We start from the raw sequence: 21,250 nt of genomic DNA on the forward strand, positions 1-21,250 counted from the left end.
AGTTCTTCACTTGTGATTAACTTTTAAATTGGTAATCGTTTGCCTGTATTTGTGTGTACTTACTCACAGTGTAAAGCCGTGATCACAGTAAACTGTTCCCTCTATTAACTTTCATTATGCATGCAAACACTGGAGACATAAACCGCAAGCTTGTGTGGATAAGTGTTGCATTCTGCAATGTAAAAAAAGTTAAAGTTTGTTGAACTCTGACCTGTGAATTTGTATGACGACTAATAATGGATCTGCAGTAAACATCACAGATGGACCTCTTGGGTGAATTCAAAGAACACAAACTTAAAGCTGCAGGTTTGCAGTGTTGCTGGCATATAATTTATTATTGTTTAATTATGATTTATTATTTATTCTAAACAAAAGCTTGACATGTTATCCAGGTTTGTTGCAGTCAAAGTAAAATTTACTAAAATAATAGTGCTACATAACTTTGTTCATGTTCCCCTCTGAATTTTTCATTGTCTGTGCGGATTTAAATTGGGTAACACTTTAGATTAGGGAACACATATTCACTTTTAACTGTTAAGAGTTTTCCCACAATAAACCCTTAATTTGCTTCTTATTGATAGTAATTAAGGTAGTTGTTTAGGTATGGGGTAGGGTTAAGGGACCTATGGTCATGCAGAATAAGGCATTAATATGTGCTTTATAAGTACTAATAAACAGGCAATATGCTAGTAATATGCATGCTAGAAAGCAACTAGTTAATAGTGTTACCTAATCTAAAGTATTACCTTAAAGTGTAATATTTATTGTAAATATAGACTATATGTCTTTTTTTACTTTTGTTACTGACTAAATCAAAAACCATTTGTCAAGAACATTTCATCAGATTAGTACTGCTTTTTCACAATCAATCTATTTCTCTGTGTTTTTTCTTCAGGTGGCTTCTCATTGGAGTCCTTCCTCAGCTTACAAGCGCTTGTCAAACTCTCCAGAATGAACAGGGCATTTAACAGGAGAAAGGGTAAGGGAATAGAGTTGATGGGCATTTAACAGGAGAAAGGGTAAGGGAATAGAGTTGATGTTCCTGCAATGTCAGCTGTCAATATGCCAACAAGCCTGACTGATTGATGAAGACAAATGTTCATTTATGCCAGCTGCTTGTACTACAGAATTCACTGTTACATTAAATTGACCTGAAACCAAAGTCTTTGAAGAACATGTTAGCTAAATGTTTTTCATTTGATAGCTAATTAAGTTTTTGGTAACACTTTACTTGAAGGGGTGTGCATAAGACTGACATGGCACCTTCATAATCATGACATGACACATGTCATGAATATGAAGGAGGTTTTATGCATGTTTATGACAACTGTCATTAAGTGTCATTCGCTCAGTTATGTCATTTTTAATGTAAATATGACATTATTTGACCTAACCCTAACCTAACCCTACCCCTACCCTTACCTCTAACCATAGCCCATAACAAAGACATCTCAAACAATGTCATCTTTGCATTAAAAATTACATAACTGAGTGAATGACACTTAATGACAGTTGTCATAAACATGCATAAAAACCCTTCATATTCATGACATGTGTTATGCCATGATTATGTAGGTGTCATGTCATGATTATGAAGGTGTCATGTCAGTCTTATGCACACCCCTTCAAGTAAAGTGTAACCAAGTTTTTTAGCTGCACCATAAGGGACGCAGTTCCTAGAGGTTTTAGCTCCCTGTAAAAACAATGACTTATTTTGTTTCAATACATTTTCTTCGGGGAAGTAATGACTTCCAGGCCTGAATTAAAGCTTGCTGAAATGGGACACACACTCAAGTTTCACCCCCACACATCAGGTTTTCAATGCTTCATTTCTGGCACTCATTTCTGCACTTCGTTTCCAATTCCAAACCTCCCCTATACACGCATTTTGCCTAATTTGAATAGACCTGCGGACAGACCTGGATTCATAGGTGACACAGGTGAGCCTACTTCACACAGAAAGTGTGCCTTCTAGGCTAATGTTTTATTAATGGCGATGACAGAAGAGCCTCTGGGCTTGCTTGTGTGTTCACAGCCCATATTTGGCGAGTTTATCTCCAGCCACAGACACTGCAGTAGTAGGTTGCTTTGAATATTTCATAGCTCTCAATTGGGATTCACTCTTTGCCTGAAATTATTGTTAAGTCCAAACAGACACTTTTGCACACGATTCTCTTTTTCAGAAGATGATAATGCTGCTTAACAAACTAGAAATTATGTGAGACCTCACATTCATTGACCTTTATAGTCAGCAAGGGACACTTTACTGTGTGTAAACAGTTCTGCTGAATGCACAGTGTTAATCAAAAAAGGTTCAAAAGGAATATTAAAGATTTTAGGCAAAAATAGAAATACTGTATGAGTTCGAATGATTCATGCGTCTGCATTACATACATATTCTGAACCTGTTAAAGAATGTATCCATGGTTACATAAAAAAATTCCTGCAGTTCAGTCGGAAAGCTAAGTTTGGACTCATATTATAGAACAAAACATAAGTTTGAAAATTGCAATTCTAAAAACCATTGTAAAAGTTAACCTAGAATGTGTTTCATTGCATTCTTAGGTGATTATGTGATTGAAAGACTGGTGACATTATAACATGATATATTCTGACATTAATTAATTTAAATCAAATCAGAATTTAACTGAATCGGGAGTTTCTGAATGAGAACTGAATTAGGAAATCTGTGGCTGTTACATAAAGTAATTAAACATTTCCAAAAAAAAAATAAGACTTGCTTTAAATTTTGAAAATGTTTCGTATGTAATTTGATGTAAATTAATTTTTTTATATTGTAACAACAAAAAGCTCATATTATTTTTTTTAAGTCCTTGTAGAAAGCTCTTAGTTGGTTTAAACTGGTTTAAATCTCCCTGACTGAACAAAACCCCCTGAATAAAACTCTCAAATCAGACCTGGCTGTCAGGATCATGAACCTGTTTTGTTATGTTTTGCCCGTTTCTGTTCCTGTATTCCCTTATTTGGTCCTGTCCTCGTTTAGTTAATTAGTCATTCTGTGCACCTGTTTTTGGTAATTGTCCTGTGTTTATAAGTTCTTTTCTGTGCATTTCTCCTTGATCGGGTCTACTTGTTGTGAACGTCAGCCTTGTGCTTTGTATCTCCCCTTTGGATCATTAAAATACTCTCGTTCTGTGAAATCTCCACATCTCCTTGCTTCCTCATGCCCCTGCTCCAGCGTATTGTGACAGAAGACCCGACCGAATACAGTTACCTCCGTGTGTCTACCCTCCGTTTTTTTCACAGTGTTTTTGTTTCCGTTGTGTTTCCCCTTATGGATCCCTTCACCCGCCCGGAATTCCACCTCCTCCTGCTGGAGCAGGGGGACAGATCTCTCGAGGACCATACGAGACTGTTCCGGCTGTTAGCTAGCATCACCAGCTACCCGGAAGACGCGCTCTGCTCATTCTATGACGCAAGCTTGAACACTGCGAGCAGAGTGCCGTCGTCCGAAGATGGTCCTCGAGAGGATTTTGCCGCCTTCGTGGAATGGATTCTGGCGAGAAACAGATCGCCATCCACCACCTGCCCTGATCCGCTCCAGACCCAATATCCAGCCCACCATCTCCCCGCGGTGCGACGCATCAGCCTGAGCCCACCGATGACGGAGAGCCCATTACCGCCGCAATCAACGAGCCAGCGCAATGCCAAGCCCCGGATTTGGAGCCCCACGCGTCAGACCAGGTGCGAGAGCCGGTGACAGTGCCCACCATGAGGGGAGCAAGCCGTGGACGGTGAGAGCACAGAGTGGAGCTCCGCCCACTGCACCGCGGCTGAGGGTGAGCTAATTATACATCTGGGACTGCTGGACTTAGAAGGGGACTTGATAGACTGGGAAACAGATCTAGAGGTCAACTTGCCCCCTCTCCTCTCTCCTTTGTCCCCGCTGGTCCCGTCCAGCCCTGAGGTGGCTCCGGTTTCCAAGTCCAGCCAGGAGTGGGCTCTGATCCCCAAGGGCAGCCCTGAGAGCCCGGAAGCTCACGAATGAACACCCACCCGCCCGCTCCTGCCTCCTCCACCGCTGTTGTCTGGCAGCCCCTCTGCTCGCCCTCACCATCAATACGTTGCAAGCGCCGCGGGTCTGCCATCCTCCATCGTCGCCATGGCTGGAGCATCCCTCACCTCCGCCTCCAGCCTCCGAGGCCCGAACTCCGCCTAGGCCCGTAGACCCAGCAGCTCCACCTCGGCTCCTAGCTGCCTCACCTCCACCATCACCCATCGATACACCAGCTCCACCGGGCTCCCTCGTCCCTCCGGCTCCACCTTGGTCGGGCATCGCTGCACCTCGTCGCTCCGTCCCACCTGCTCCATTGGGCTCCCTCCTCCCGCCAGCACCACCTTGGTCCTCAGTCGCTCCGGCTCCACTGCGGATCTCCGGATGTCTGCCACCGCCTCGGTCGCGAGAGCCCTCGGCTCCACCCTGGCCCCCCGGATCCTCGGCATCCCCCTGGCACGTTGGCTCTCCGTCTCCGCCTCGGGCTCCTCCGCCACCTGCTCTGCCGCCATTGGTCGGCCCCCTGGAGTCGACGGCCATTCCTCCTCCATGGCTCCTCCCTCCGTCGGCTCCACCGTGGGTCGCCTTTATGGCTGTGGCCTGGGTCCTGCTTGGTTCCTCCTGCTTCAAGTTCCTCCTGGTCTCTGTGTGCCGGCCCCCTCCCGGGTGTCCGTCCTCTTCCTGAGCCGCCTCCCAAGTTTGGGGGGTGATATGTCAGGATCATGGACCTGTTTTGTTATGTTTTGCCCCTGTTTCTGTTCCTGTGTTCCCTTATTTGGTCATGTTCCTGTCCTCGTTTAGTTAATTAGTCATTCTGTGCACCTGTGTTTGGTAATTGTCCTGTGTTTATAAGTTCTTGTCTGTGCATTTCTCCTCGGTCGGGTCTATTGTTGTGAATGTCATCCTTGTGCTCTGTATCTCCCTATTGGATCATTAAAAGTGCCTGTGCTCCAGCGTATTGTGACACTGGCTGACAACAAACTAGCTTTGTCAAACAGGCTGTTTTTGCCACTATAAAGATGACCTTTCTTTATGGAAAAACTAGCAAGTTTTGCTATTCTTTAGCAAAAGGTTGAATTTAAACTAATGTTCATAAGATAAATAAGCCTGGCAGGGTAACTTTGGCAACAGGTTGTATTTTAACATTTAATGTGCATTAAGTGATCTCATCCATGCTTTTGCTTTTTTCCAGTTGTTTTGAATGCTTACCCTTTATGATTATTTGTGTTTAAATTGACAGCTAATCGGTGGGAGCATTACAAAATGACCTTTAGACCTGAGCTCTGGACAGAGATGTCCTGCGGTGCAGTAACCTTTTCATAATTCAGCAAGGTACAGGGAAAAGCAAAGGGTAAAGCTAAAAAAGGGTAAAGCTGTCTCCTTTGCCCCACGTTTGTTATTTTTGGTTTGTTAGTTGTGGTTTCACTCATTTTCTTTAGTATTTAAAAATACTGCAATGACCTAGTAGATTGCTGTTATTAATTTTGGAGGTTGCATGCCTCAGCAGTTTTCTTCAAAGTACAGACTCAAATCTTCTGAACTTGGAGAAGTATTCTCTCTATAGTTTTGCAGTACAAGAGCTGAACTGTAGTTTTTTGTTTTGTTTTGTTTTTGCTGTAAAATGTTGTGATTTTATAAGAATGTATGTAATATCATGGAATTATTGAGATGATCATAATCTGCTTAATATGTAAATAACATTGCATTAACCTTCATTTAATTTGTGGTGTTTGCTAAGACAAGCATTACTATTATTCTTGCTGAACAGATTCCTAAAGCCCCATTCAGCTTGAGGAGAGTTTTTATACTGGTTAAAGTCCAATAGTCAGAGTTTCTGACTCTAAGGGGTCCCCGGTTATATCTTTTGTTTTAGAGGGCCCTTGTTGGCACATCATTTTGGGGATCTAAGAACCTTTTTTCTTTTCTTTTTTAAATGCTGGAATTGAATGATTTTCATGAGGTTTGGATCTATTAATGGTTCTTACATGCTACGTGAAGCTACTACCGAGCAGCAATGTACAGCACGACCAGTGTAGTCTGATCACCAAATGAATTATTCTTTTGATCTGTTATTTTTGAGTGAGAACTTTTATTTTTCCGAGATCCGCAGCCCTGCAGAATTTTGCTTCAACCCTAATCAAACATACCTGAACAAGATAATCAAGGTCTGAAGGGTTACTAGAAAGCTACAGGCAGGTGAGTTTTAATTAGGGTTGGAGTTGAACTCTGCAGGGCTGCGGCTCTCCAGGACCAACGTTCGCCACCCCTGGCATAAACAGTCATGGCCAAAAGTTTTGGCAGTGACATAAATTTTGTGTTTTGCAAAGTTTGCTGCTTAAGCTGTTGTGGTGTTCATTCACATTGTTTCTAGATTATTGTGTAGAGTGATCAGATGCATTTTAAATAACTGCTAAAAGCTTCATTGGCCAAAAAAATGTACTTTTCACACAAAAACAACAAAACAAATTTCACTGTTATTTGATCCTGACACAAAATGACCAGCTAACATTAATTGACTAATCATATCAGCAGCACATGTGAAAGTGTGAATCAGTACTAGTCAGGTAAAATAACTATCATACTAATTAGATTGTAAGAGCAGACTGATTGCTATAAAAGGAGGGAAGAAGCGTTTCCAATAATTTTGTTCTTGTTAGCAATGGATACCTACAAAAAAAACACGTGCAGCCATCATCGCTTTACATCAAAATGGCCTCACATGCAAGGAAATTGCTACAAAGAATATTGCTCCTGAAAGAACCATTTACCGGATCATTAAGAACTTCAAGGAGAGAGGTTCGACTGCAGTGAAGAAGTCTTCAGGACGTCCCAGATTGTCCAGCAAGCGCCAGGACCGTCTCCTCTTGAGGAGTCAGCTACGGAATCGTGTCACCGTGTATCCAGAGCTTGCTCAGGAATGGCAGCATGTTGGTGTGAGAGCATCTACATGCACAGTGAGGCCAAGACTTTTGGACAACGGCTTGGTGTCAAGAAGGGCAGCAGAGAAGCCACTTCTCTCCAAGAAAAGCATCAAGGACAGACTGAAATTCTGCAGGAAGTACAAAGATTGGACAGCAGAAGACTGGTGCAAAGTTATTTTCTCTGAAGCTCCCTTCCGACTGTTTGGGACATCTGGAAAATCGATTGTTCAGAGAAGAAAAGGTGAACGCTACCATGAGTCCTGTGACATGCCAACAGTGAAGCATCCTGAGACCATCCATGTGTGGGGTTGCTTTTCAACCAAGGGAGTGGGCTCTCTCATAATTCTGCCCAAAAACACTGCCAGGAATAAAGAATGGTATCAAAACGTCCTGCAAGAGCGACTTCTTCCAACGATCCATGAGCAATTTGGTGATCTGTGCATTTTCCAGCATGATGGAGCACCATGTCACAAAGCAAGAGTGATAAAGTAGTGGCTCGAAGATCATTACATTGAAATTTTGTATCCGTAGCCAGGCAACTTCCCGGATCTCAGTCCCATAGAGAACCTGTGGTCAGTTCTCAGAAGGCGAGTGGACAAGCAGAAGCCCACAAATTGTGATCAACTCCGAGAATTATTAAGGCAAGAATAGATCGCCATCAGTCAGGATTTGGCCCAGAAGATAATATCCAGCATGCCAGAGCGAATTGCAGAGATTATGAAGAACAAAGGTCAACACTAAATATTGACTAATTATATTTCTTTGCCAATAAAAGCCTTTAAAACTTTTATGCTTATCATTGTTTTTCAGTATACCATAGAAAAGTGGAAAAATAATCTACAAATACTGACAGCAAATTTTGCAAAACAAAATTTGTCACTGCCAAAACTTTTGCCCATGACTGTAGTTATGTTTGTCCTGTTCAAATATGTTTATAATCTCATCATTTGGCAGCAGCCTACTGAAGGCAATAAGTATAAAATTAAATATACTTTTTGGATTTTTTTCCCCCCAAATATTTCTCTATTAAAAGTACTACAAGAATTGTTAATGGAACCAATAAAAAATTGGAACTGAAAAGAGCAATTGAAATCAGAACCAGAATTTAAAAATTCCTTTTAATTCCTATTTCCATTATAGGAATTCATAATGGGAAATTTGTCAACTGTGCTAGTAAGTTTTGCACAGGCAAGCACTTTCATCTTGAGAAACTGTTAAAATCTAGTTTTGTTTGAAGACGTTTGTGCCACCCAAACTATAAGCAGTTGAGTTTTTCCAGTGTCCACATGACATTACTGCAGCAGGGAATATCTGAGTGCTCGTCCTCTCTGTGTCGAGCATTAATTGGTTTGCAGTACCGTTGAGCTGATCAGAGTTCAGCTGATTAAAGTGTGAGTGTGTGTGTGTGTGTGTGTGTGTACACACCTGCGTGGCGATGAATGCTGAAGAGCCTGTGTTATAAAGGTGTCAAATAAACTGTGAGAGAGCCGTCTCCTTTTTGGCACAGGATTGGATGGCTTGTCAGCTTCATTATATTATTGTTTTTTTTTGTCTGCATTGCACTTCTTATACTCTAAGGGCCATCTCTCTTACTCGCTGTCTCTCTTGGTCTCCTTCTCCATCCCTTAATCTTTCATTCGGTCTTCCTTCCTTTCTCTCCCACTGTTTTTTTATGTTTCTCAAAAAAATTTTTGAAGTCAGACCCTGCTGAGTCTGGTCTACATCACGGCAGCATGCACTGACCATAGAGGTCTCCTTTTGCCAATTCATAAACCCACAATGGTTTCAAGAGAGAGAGAAAAAAGAACAATGATGAGCTTTTCATCAACATCTACACAGACAATAGAAAATAAAGCACAACATGTCAGTCAACCCGGTAGGAAAAAAAAATTAAAATGCTGCTGTCTTATCAGGGTTATCCCGCCCTAAATTTAATATAGGCATTCGCAAAGGTCCCTGAAGTACAAAGAGAGCCCCTCAAGGAATCGGTAATAAATAAGCGACACACTTGCGAGTGTCACGTCACGCTATTGAGGAAGCACGCAGAAGGCACGAGTAAACGAGAACTGTCTTTAATCAAGGAAACATAGGAGATAATCCACAATAGGCGCTTGAGCCAACACACGTAGAGAACGAGTAGACCTGACAAACAAAAACTGAACAGACTACACTCTTAAAAATAAAGGTGCTTCAAAAGGTTCTTCAAGCGATGCCATAGAACAACCATTTTTGGTTCCACAAAGAACCATTCAGTCAAAGGTTCTTTAAAGAACCATCTCTTTCTTACCTTTTTATAATCTGAAGAATCTTCTTTTGCCACGAAGAACCTTTTGTGAAACAGAAAGGTTCTTCAGATGTTAAAGGTTCTTTATGGAACCATTTAGACAAAAAGGTTCTTCTATGGCATCGTGAAGCACCTTTATTTTTAAGAGTGTAGGGCTGTGTCCGAAATCGCCCCCTATACCCTTAAATAGGGCACTATTTTAGGGAACAGCCATTTTTAGTGGTGTCCGAAACCATAGTGGACGTTCTCGAGTGTACTCATTCAATCCCACAATGCACTGCAAAAATGAGTGTACAACTGGTGCACGCTCAACAGCTAGAGAATGCCCATAATGCACCGTGAGAGTCACGCGCCGAATGAATTCCCGCATCTCGCCAGAAGATGGCGCCCGCAGCTGAATAATCAATCCGTTCATTTTTACAAAGCGCTCATCTATGGCATACAGCATAATGTACAACACGGGTATACATTAATTGTAAATTCATTATTAAATTGTTTGATTAGGGTTTATACATAATTTCCGTTCAAGATAAATCCTTTAATCTTACTACTGGAGCTGCTAGTTTGCTAGTTTCAAATGATTAATAAACCGCCAAGCACAAACTATGCAAAAGCGGCATTCCTTCCGGTGCACTCAGTGTCCGAATTCACTACTCGTTTTCATTCACTCCTTCTAGTGAACTGAATTAGTGACCTAATGTAGGGAATAGTGAATGAGGGTATAGGGGGCGATTTCGGACACAGCCTAGGACTTTTAAACACAGGGCAATCGGGGGAACACAGGTGACATCAATGGAACATAATCAAACTAAACAAAGACAGGAACATGACCAAATAAGGAAACACAGGAAGGACTAAAGGGGGCAAAGCAGGTCCAAAAGTCTGACAGCAAGGACATGTGACAGCAAAACATGACAAAACCATACCAATCTCATATTATTTCATTTTCTGTTCCAATCTAGCTTCCACGATTCACAGTACACTAGGCAAGGCAAGATTATTTATATAGCACATTTCATACACAATCATAATTCAAAGTGCTTTACATAAAATCACCAATAAAAGCTGAGAAAAAGCATTTTTAAATGATTAAAATAGTATTTAAAACATATTAAAACTGTTAAGAATAAATAATGAGGATACATAAAATACAGTGCAATCATTCGGGCATAGCACAGTTCTCATTCAATAAATGCACAGCTAAACAGATGTGTTTTAAGTCTAGATTTAAATGTGGCTACTGTTTAAGCACACCTGATCTCTTCCGGAAGCTGGTTCTAACTACGGGTAGCATAATAGCTAAAAGCGGACACCCTTTGTTTTGAGTGAACCCTTGGTATTTCTCACTGACTTGATGTTAATGATCTGAGTAGTCGGTTACATTTATATTCAGTGAGCATATCTGCAGTGTATTGAGGTCCTGGAAGCCAGTGTAAGGACCTGAGGACTGGTGTGAATATGCTCAGATTTTCTGGTTATAGTCAGAATCCTAGAAGCAGCATTCTGTATGAGCTACAGCTGTCCAATGGTATTTTTGGGAAGGCCAGTGAGGAGTCCATTACAGTAGTCCATCCCAGAGCCATGGAAAGAGAGAGTTGCGTCAACGGAAGTCCAAAACGCTCGATCGTCACGTGATTCACGTAGACCTCAAATAGTTCCAGGAAGTTCATAGCGGGCAATTAAAATACATTGAGTTGGAGAGACAGAACTGTGATTTTTTGGTAATTAGTAGACAATAAAATAATTTATTTACATTATGTATAAAGTAATGTATACATAGTATATATATATATATATATATATAGATGTAGTTATATTAGTGTTGTTTTTAAAATATAAAATCCTCTAATATTTGAGGATTAATGTGGTTAGCTATCCGTACCTGCCTTGTTAACATATTTTAGGCTTTAGTTACCATGGTAAAAGTCCGTGTTTGCTATATAAAAGACATCGTGGTCTTCTGCCAAGGTAACTTCAGCCTCTCTATATAAATATAATGATGTGTGTGTGTTCTTACAACTTGCTTGTTAGTCAAGTTCAATCACAAATATACCTGTTCATTGTCGTTTTTCTAATCTCATGGTAAATGTTAAGTTTGTCTTAGAAAATTCATTCCAAATAAATGAAGATATTTTATTAAGTGAAAACTAATCTTGTTCAATGTTTTTGATTCTTGTGCACCCCTCAGTTATTAATATATAAAAACATATTTGTAGTATATTCCAATTTAAAACAACTTAAAACATTTGCACACATTTAATCATATATTTTATGTATGTTGACTTTTGTTATGCACTTATTTACAGCAATCGATTTATACATTTATAATAAACTATAAAGCATGTTGTCCTTGCACTGCATGGGAGTGCTCCAGTCACTCACAGAAAGGAGTGTGAATGTATGGTTTCCCTACTGATCTGGAGAGGAGAAAAAAAATGCAATTTTGTTCAATTCACATTTATTTGTATATCACTTTTTAATATACACATTGTTTCAAAGCAGCTCTACAGAAAATGAATGTTTCTACATTACAAATAAGAGTTCTGTTAACAGGTGTAACTGTGCCAAAGTAATGGTAGAAATGTTCTAAAATTAGGCTATACAAATCATGCAGTTAAGTAACGTCATGTATTCAGAAACAGTTAAATATATACAGAAACAATGAACAAATTAAAGCAATGGTTACATGATGTGATCATGTTGATTACAATGCAAGGAAAATGTAGCAGTTTTGTATGTCATCTCTTCATCACAGGTGTTGGGTCATCTGAAGTCTTCGTAAGAGGCTGGATATAGTCAGCAGGAGCAATCTATAGATTACACCAACAAAATGTTTTAATACTCTGATGAGAGTTAGTAGACATGTAGGTGCAACATTACTTATTGTCAACAGAATGTTCGAAAGGAACCATCAAAATAAAGTGTTATCCTATTTTTTGTAACCTTTTCTGTGGACCCCCTAGTGCACCCTTGCAGCCGCCGGGGGTCCCTGAATTCCTTGAACAGTTTAAAAACTCCTCAACTAATTAAACAAGATGCACATGGACCTCTACATTTAACACAGACAACCACAAGAACACATTTAATTAAAAGATGAGGTCTGATTAATCACCACATGAAAAGTAATTGAAAGTGACAACAAATGCAACAACAGCTGCATAAATAAAATCAAGAGTAATCAGTTTAATTTATTCATGCCGTGCATTGCTGTGATCTCAAGTACTGCATCACAGTGTATTATCCTCACATTACACACCTTGCTCAAAAATGCCTAGAAAGAAAAACATGGAAAAGCTTTCTTTGTGTTTTTGAATCTTTGGTGTGCTTACTGTTTAATGTTTAAAGCATTTAAATTGGGGGAGGAAAAGACCTATGGTGATGTTGAGAGTTTTTAAGGGGTCTCTGAGGTAAAGCTGCAATGTCGGCTGTGCAGGAGAAGCAATAATCAACTTTAAAGGTTCCAGTGATTGTAATTCCTGTGTAACTAGAGTTCATTTATGGTGCCTGTATGGTGTATTAAAAAGTTTGGGACAACTACAAAAAGCATCTAACAAATGAAAGGTCCAATGACTAAGGCCATCTTTGGACAGCAATGCAGCACAGAAAAGATACACTGTCACGGACTTTTTAATCACATGGAGCAGCATAAACTTAAATGCATGTAAATGATCAACTGATAAAAACTGATAAATGATAACTAATAAATAATGTAAATAAGTATTGTTAAATATTATTTAATATAAATGCAAAGCCTGCATTCAATTGTGACAGGTTCAGGCAATTTTTAAGTCAGTAACTATAATTTTAATTTAGAAACATTCCAAGCTTAGATTTATTTAATGTTTGATTGATGGAAAATGTCAGTCGTCTGCCATTAGACCTAAATTATTTTTCTTTTTCTCTCTTTTTTGACCCAGATAAACCCAGCATGCACACACCTGAAGCCTTGGTGAGAAGTCATGTTGTGTATAATGCAAAGGTAAAGTTTGAGACATATTTCTTATTTGTTCCTTTCCTGTACGTAGTTCTTTCTGCTTCTACTATATTTACTACACAGTGGGGGGACATATACACACACTCAGGCACCCTGTGGGCCATCCTAAACAGCAAGTGCAGAAATGCACACTGCGTACCACTGTGTACACCATTTCTTTGACTTTGGGATGTGAGATGTGTGTGCGTTAAGAGTATGAGAGATAGCCTGCTGTTGCTATGATGGCTGTAGTGATGTTTAAAGTTGTACTAAATGCACTTGTGTGTGTGTGTGTATGCGTGTGTGTGTGTGTGTGTGCGCGTGTGTGTGCGTGTGTGTGTGTGTGTGTGTGTGAGTGAGTGTGGAGTGTTATGAGAGCTCCCAGAATTCCCTTTCTCTGACCTTCATCAGTTTTTATCACCAGCAGCCAGTACAAAATGATACACACACCTATTCTAATCAGCCCAGTCACCAATACATACAAAATACATACATAAAATGTTTTATTTAAGGTTTGTGGTTTGTGTCTACTGTGTGTTCATGTAGTTCCTGGGAATCACAGAAGTGGAGCAGCCCAAAGGGACAGACATGGTCCGTGTGGCCGTCAGGAAGCTGAAGGTATTGTGTTTACAGCACTATTCTGAACATTTATGGGCTATAAAATGTGCTCACGGTTCTTCTCGCCTGTTTATGGGGCAGAAACGGCTGTGATAATTAAATGTAAATATACAGACATTTTAAAAGGCCAAGTTCACTTTCAAAGTTCATATAACAGGCTCAAGCTGCATTTCAATTGTATGTGAGTGCCAGTTAACACAAGGCAAAAGCTGGTAGGTAAAACAATAATTTATATAATTATTAATCTGATAAAAATAAGGAAATGATTAATAATTGAATAGTGATTCTTAATTTATTCATATCTAATTATTATAAATTAATATTCTGTATTTTATTGCTTTATTTTACATGATCATTTGTCTTCAATCATCATTAATACTGTTGCTGATATTAATATTCTAAATACTACACTAACCTGTTTAGAGTTGGTGTACTGTTATTTTTTAAATTACTTGCTTTTCGCCTAGTGAACAATGAAGTTACTTTCAAAAAAATGCCATAGACCTACACTGAACGAGGGACCTGAGACATATTTAGGGCCAAGAATATCATAGAGACTTTTAAGTGGGTCTTTTCAGCTGATGAACCACGTAGCAATGCCCTAGCAAATTCAGAGCAAAACCCTGGCAACCCTAACATTGGCAAACTCCCTCACATTTCCTTTAGAATATGTAAATATCTTTTGGAAACATCTGTGTTTTTATTTAATAACTGAACCAAACAGTCAATACACAGGACTCTGCTTATAACTAAAACTGTTTATGAGACTGAAATAAAGCTGTGACTCATTCACGGTGGGATTTTTAGGGGACAGATTAAGGGCACAATAAAAATGTCCTTTTCCTGGGCAATATTTCTTTCGCCCAATTTATGTCCAGCTTTGGACTTTCTGCAGGTCAGTGCATTGCTCTGGAGACGTGTTTGAGCACCTCATTTCACCTGATGCTCTACTGCTCTCCAGCAACACCTCCAGCTCTCTCTGCTTTTCCCTTGATAGTATGTATTTGAATCACTTTTGCTTCCTTAGTTTCAAAGGCACATCAAGAAGTCAGAGGGGCAAAAAACTCCTAAAGTGGAGCTTCAGATCTCTATATATGGTGTGAAGATATTGGACCCTAAAACAAAGGTAGGTTTTCTTAAATATAAAAATCGTCAGCATGTTCAGTGACAGAAAGTGCTTTATGAATAAATATAAAACTATATTGTTGATGTGATTCCATGCATTGCAACCCTACTTTAGACTTGAAAAGTCACAGTAATTTAGTCATCCCAATGTACTACCCCACTACCATCCTCACACCTGCTCTGACAGAAAAATACAATTTGGCAGAAAATTACATTTGCTATATTATCTTTCAAACATTTACTGTTTAATGTCATGCCAATTAAGTGCCGTTAGCACAACTGACAGAATTATTTCTTTCCAATACTAAAATAATTTAACTAATTCAGCAACTAAAGTAACCAAATAGCAAAATAGCTCTGTCAGGATCTGAAAAGAGAGCCAATGTTTTTGAACAGCAGTTGTTAGAAAAATCATGAATGCCTATTTTCCATTTCAAAAGCAAAAGTGGCAGGTTGTGTAATAGCAGAATCTTCTCACATGAGAAATAGTTTCTGTTGTCATGTGTAACGTGAGGTATTATTGTAGATAAACTCACAGTATCTGCACAAGCACGGGAAATCAGTAATAACCAAGGGCGATCGCTTCTGGGCATTTAATGCTCAGTGGGGAAAGACTAACGCTAAGTGAATTTGCATTTGTGTTTGAAATTTTATTGCGGTATCCCTCATTAGACTTCAGCGAGTTTGTTGTGCTGTAACGCTTGTCAGTTTGAATGAGTGAAAAGATCACATCAGCAGTAAAACAAACACTTTTCCATCAATATACTGTATCAATCATCATTTACAATTCATAAACCTATAAACTTGTCCCTTTCAAATGCACACTGTGTGATCCCCATCAGATCTTGAAACTTCTCAATTCAGCATCTACACTTGTCAAACAGGGGTTTCATTTTGTGCATAAAATGGGTAGCAGTCTTGGAATGTGTTATTTTGAATGTTTTGATGAAAGCTTGTTGAGGCTGTTATCATGTTCTTGTGCACAGAAATACATACAGACAAATGCTCCAGTCTATTGCTTTTCATTTCAGTGAAATCACAAAGTATTTTGATATACATACACTGACAAGCATCTGCAATTATGCATTATTAAAAGAATAGTTCACTCAAAAATGTCAGTTTGCTGAAAAATGTACTCATCTTCAGGCCATTCAAAATGTGGGTGAGTTTGTTTCTTCATTGGAACAGATTTGGAGTAATTTAGCATTAAATGACTTGCTCACTAATGAATCCTCTGCAGTGAATGGGTGCCGTCAGAATGAGAGTCCAAACAGCTGATAAGACTGCAACAATCCACAAGTAATCCACACAACTCCAGTCCATCAAATATCTTATAAAGTGAATTATTGTGATGTTTTTATCAGCTGTTTGGACTCTAATTCTGACAGCACCCATTCACTGCAGAAGTTCCATTGGTGAGAAAATTGTGAATTGTGTAAATTTATCCAAATCTGTTATGATGAAGGAACAAACTCATCTACATCTTGGACAGCCTGTGGGTGAGTATATTTTCAGCAAATTTTTATTTTTGGGTGAACCGTTCCTTTAAAACAGTGGTTGCCAACCCGTCGATCGCGATGTTTCCTGGAAACGGTGTGCAACGGTGTGCAACGGGGTTTGAGATGCGTTTTCTCTTGTTTGGTGGGTGTGTCAAACATGGCAGCCCAATCAGCAGCAACATGTATATAAACCACATGGTATTAAAGAGACAGCTCGCACAATGTAATTAACATCCAAATAAATTCACAAGAGCAAGTATATTGTTTGCACATGTTTATTTACATTAAAGGCAAAATAACTAAAATAATAAGAGCACAAGTATAGATCTAGAACTTCTTTAAGTCTGTCTAAATATCATTTAGTAATTGCAATGTCTTCTGGTCCATATCCTTTCCTTAGGTCAATAAATAGTTTTCATCAAACAAGATTCAATATTGCATACTACAAACTTTGATAATGTCAATCTGTGAATCCGCACGGCATTAGTGAATACTGAAAATATAAAAAGCACAGCTTACATGTGCAACAGGCCCATATCAACAATTATTACTATAAATATTCTACAAACTTTGCTTTGCTTAGCTTTTAATCTTTTTGACGGCTGTGCAGAAGAATCAGATATTTAGCTCTCCCCAGTGATTTAGCTGATTCCAGTGTAAATACATTTACTGTATGTCACATTACAATGTCTGCATAAATGTTCCTTTTCATTATTTATACTGTATGGTGTTTAAAATGCTGCTTCCTTTGAAATGTAAATACGAGTATAGATGTAACCAGAATTTCACTGGCTCATAATCTCGTGAGCAGGCTGCGGGGGCGTCCTGTATCCCAAAAACTTATGCAAAATGTTTTCACGTGATTGACAAATGAAAATGGGAATCTTTTTGTGCAATGTGCTTATGTTAATTGAAGATTCAGGATTTGGAGATGGAAAACTCAAAACTGAAGAAGAAGCTTAAGGAGCTGGAGGATCAGCTGATGGATTCTCGCTGCTCGCCAGAACGTTCAGTAGGAAATGAGACTTGCTTATCATTCCAGTCAAATGCTGCTGTTTCCTGCCAATCTCAATGACTCTGCTCTCTTTCAGTTCATCAAAATGTGTTTGTTTTTCTCTTTTATCTACTCCGCCATTTGTTTTTCCTCTTTTCTCCATTCCAATCTTTCTCTCTCACTCCCCAACCCCCAGTGCCCTTTTTCAGCACCTGCATGTTAATGTCTCTAATGAGCCGTGCATTTTGCAGAAGCCGTCTGCCTTGTCCTGGAGTGGTGATGATGTCACATCACTGTCCAGCCTAGAGATCTCCTCTGTCACTCTAACACCTGTCAGCTCACCCGATTCCAGCCAATCAGCAAGCTTGCTCACCCAGCCTCCTGCTAAGCCCACCCACTCACAGCCCACAAGTGGTTGCATCGTGCCACAACCTCGTGTAAATGTCCCGTACATAAAAAAACAACACAGAGCACTTTGCATGTGATTCAATTACAATTTTTCATACTTAAAGGGATAGTTCACCCCAAAAAAATTCTGTTGTCATTAACTCACCCTGATGTGTTTCCCAACCTGAATGGCCTTTTCTTCCATGAAACAAAAAAGTTTTTCATAGTACACTTTTCTGTACTATGACAGTAAATGAGAAAAAAAAGCACTGTAAAAAGTGCTCTATATGATTCATGCAATATATAATTTAGTCTTCTGAAACTATATGATATCTCTGATCAGAACAAACCATGTGTGAACTATTGTCTAGCTAGTGGTTCTCAAATTTTTTTGGTGACACCTCCTTTTGAAAGTTGAAAACTTTGGCAGCCCCATCCTATATTCAAAATTGTAAAAAAGAAAATACAATTGTTAATTTAACATTAAAATGACATATTAAGTAAATGAATAAGTAATACTGCTTTGCAGGAGCAATATGAAAGGAATAGTTGGACTAAAATAATAATTGCAATAAATCTAGACATTTACTCACTTTTATATTTCTCCAACCCCGTATTAAGTTTTCATTTGTCAAACACAATAAACACAAAATTTGTGAAACACAAAAGTACAATAAAAGTAGTCCATAAGTGTGCATTATTCCAAGTCTTCATTTCAAGTTAATTCAATAACAGATCGTAATTGAAGTCAAAATTATTTCTTTACCCATTTAATTCTGGCAACTCAGTGAACGCCATACTTATAGGAATAATTCACCCCAAAAATGAAAATTCTGTAATTTACTCAACTTCCACTTGTTCCAAACCTGTGCGAGTTTCTTTCTTCTTTTGAGCACAAAAGATATTCTGAAGAATGTAGTAATCAAACAGCTGACGAAAGCCATTGATATCCATGGTATTTTTTACCATACTATGGAAGTCAATGGTTACGTCAACTGTTTGGCTTAAATGATAGCAGGTGAGCTAAGAGAAGTAGAAGAAGAAACTCACACAAATAGCATTGGTTCTCACATCAGTGCTGTAAATCTGAAAGGTGAAGGGTAACAAGATTTAATAGCTAGGCAAGTCTCCACACTTTTTGAGAACCACTGCTTCAACCTTGTTCTTACTAAAAGCAAAAAAACGAAAAAAAAAAACGTTGATAAAATGAATGCATTTAATTGAATTTACAGTTGAATGCTTATCATACAGTTGGGCTAGTTTTGATGCCTTTAACACACATATTACTCTTATATCCATGTTATTAGGCTGGAAGCATACAAGCTAGAGTGCCCTCTACTGACATATTTGATATGGTTCCATTCACCCCCGAATCTCCAATAACAAGACTCTAGGCATTGATAAAGCCTTTGAATTTGTTTTGGTATCCATCTCCTGACTTGTGCCTGTGCACAACTTTATCCCAGAGAGCTTTTGACAGTGCCTTGCCACCCATAGTTGATTGTTTACTTCAGTTGCAATTCCTAGGACTGAAATGCTCCAGGAAAGCTCTTTTCACGCTGAGCTGATCAAAATGACCACAGCTGATCACAGTTGAAAGTCAAATGGCTTTGTGTACCATTGAGAAGGTGATTAGCTACACCTGATAGAGTTTACAAGTCATTTTTAGGAGGGAGGTGATCCTTTTTCCAACTCAGTGATTCTGTTTTTCAATTTTTTTCAGACATGTTGGTGTTATATCTTTCACATGGATGTTATAAGATGCACTCAGTAAATACAGCTGGAAAGCTACAAAATGTGATTATTTTAAAGGGGGTGATTCTTTTCTATACCCACTGTATCTCCAAATTTGAATGCTAAAAATGTTTGTGTAAATAATTTTGAACCGGTTGCTCACATGCTTTGAAGTAGGATTATGACAGAATTCTTGATATAGGAAAGACAAATGCTCTCAGTAATGTGTCATAAACATAGAAAAAGCAGAAGCAGCCGACATGATTGGCAGACAATATTATTAGATCAAAGGATGCAGTATTTGGCTGGCAGCATTCACCCCACTGTATTAGACTGTTTTTAATTCTGATTTCATTAATCCAGAGGATTATGGAAGTTTCCGTTTCTGAGGACATCATACCTGTTATGAGATTATTAGACTCAATAAATGTCATTTGCACTTCTGTGTCTGTAAACCCTGTAATCCTGAATAATTCAATTATCTTCATCTCTCCTTTCACCTTGAATGCCACCCCCAACCTCTCAGAGGCAGAGATGGTTTGTACATGTTCTTTTGAGATTGATCCTCACAATGTATCCTCTAGTGTTTTGATATGGTCTTACAAGATATACGTTTCGATTTACAAGCATGACACGTGTCGTCTATTTTTTTATTTTTTATTGTATGTCTTTATATATTAGGCCAACTTTTTTTTTTTTTTTTTACTTTTTCTGCACCTTTCTTTGTGAAAAAGTATAATCATCAGAGTCAAAGGCCATTGAAGAACTAAGAAATGACAGGTGTTTAGATTATGTGTGGTGCTGGTTATTTTATGCATGCTGTCTCAGTGTTTTTTCAGACTAAAAAACTTGTTTTACACACACATATTACCAGTACTGTGCAGCTGCATGTAGTTTCATCCCTAAGCCTATTTTTGCAATGTGCATGCAGAAAAAAAATAAAACATTGAAATGCACTATCCAGTTAAAATGAGCACTCATAGAGTCTCATTCTTATTGGCTGCATGTATTGCGACTGCATTCACGAAAGTCAACATTTCAGAACCACAGATGCAGAAGAACAGCTTTCTTAGGCTATCAAGTCTGAAACGAAATAAAAAATGCTGCTGGAGTTACACTGCAGTGCTGATGTAAAACAGACTTTACTGTGGTTTTAAAAAAAAAAAAATTAAAGAAATTCTTTAAAATTTTAAAGAAAATCTTAAATGTAAATAAACTGCTGATCTGTTATGCATTATGATAATGTTTGCTGTAATGTTAATAATGAAAGTTATTATATAGTGTTATCTAAAGCTCAATTTAGCTTTGTCATTGACCTTGTTGTGTGTCTATATTTCGCTTAGGAGGGGTTCCAAATGGGACTGACTCTAGAGGGGACGGTGTTTTCTCTGGATCAGGTGGACAGCCGATGCTGATTTTGAAAATACATTTTTGTATATGCCTTTTGTATATGTATATGAATTTGTATATATTCTTGACCACAAAACCCTCACATATTAAATGTTTGATTTTGAAATGAATTTGAAAGAAATGTCGCAGGAGCCTCAAAAATGTCTATAGAGGTCATTTCTATTTTTATAAGATAAAATCAGCATTTCAGATTGTAAATACTATTTATGATTTGTGTATTTTAACATCTTAATCTTATAACAGAAACTGTTGAAAAAGTGAGAGAAACAAAATGTGCTCTAGCCCTTTCT

The 21,250-nt window shown here is 38.6% G+C and overlaps 1 protein-coding gene across 1 annotated transcript in view; it reads left to right on the forward strand.

The window, feature by feature from the left end:
- LOC107584819 (PTB domain-containing engulfment adapter protein 1-like) overlaps positions 1-19,210 on the forward strand; it is a 43,034-nt gene extending 23,824 nt beyond the window's left edge. The window contains exons 2-8 of the mRNA XM_016271587.1: positions 896-979; positions 13,138-13,199; positions 13,740-13,811; positions 14,839-14,937; positions 17,352-17,447; positions 17,681-17,866; positions 19,124-19,210. Coding sequence (XP_016127073.1) covers positions 896-979; positions 13,138-13,199; positions 13,740-13,811; positions 14,839-14,937; positions 17,352-17,447; positions 17,681-17,866; positions 19,124-19,210 — 686 coding nt within the window. The remainder of the gene's footprint in view (positions 1-895; positions 980-13,137; positions 13,200-13,739; positions 13,812-14,838; positions 14,938-17,351; positions 17,448-17,680; positions 17,867-19,123) is intronic.
- The last annotated feature ends 2,040 nt before the right edge of the window (positions 19,211-21,250 follow it).

This window comes from Sinocyclocheilus grahami, unplaced genomic scaffold (assembly GCF_001515645.1).
Source record: "Sinocyclocheilus grahami isolate Dianchi unplaced genomic scaffold, SAMN03320097.WGS_v1.1 scaffold63.1, whole genome shotgun sequence".
In the NCBI taxonomy this organism is placed as follows: Eukaryota; Metazoa; Chordata; class Actinopteri; order Cypriniformes; family Cyprinidae; genus Sinocyclocheilus; species Sinocyclocheilus grahami.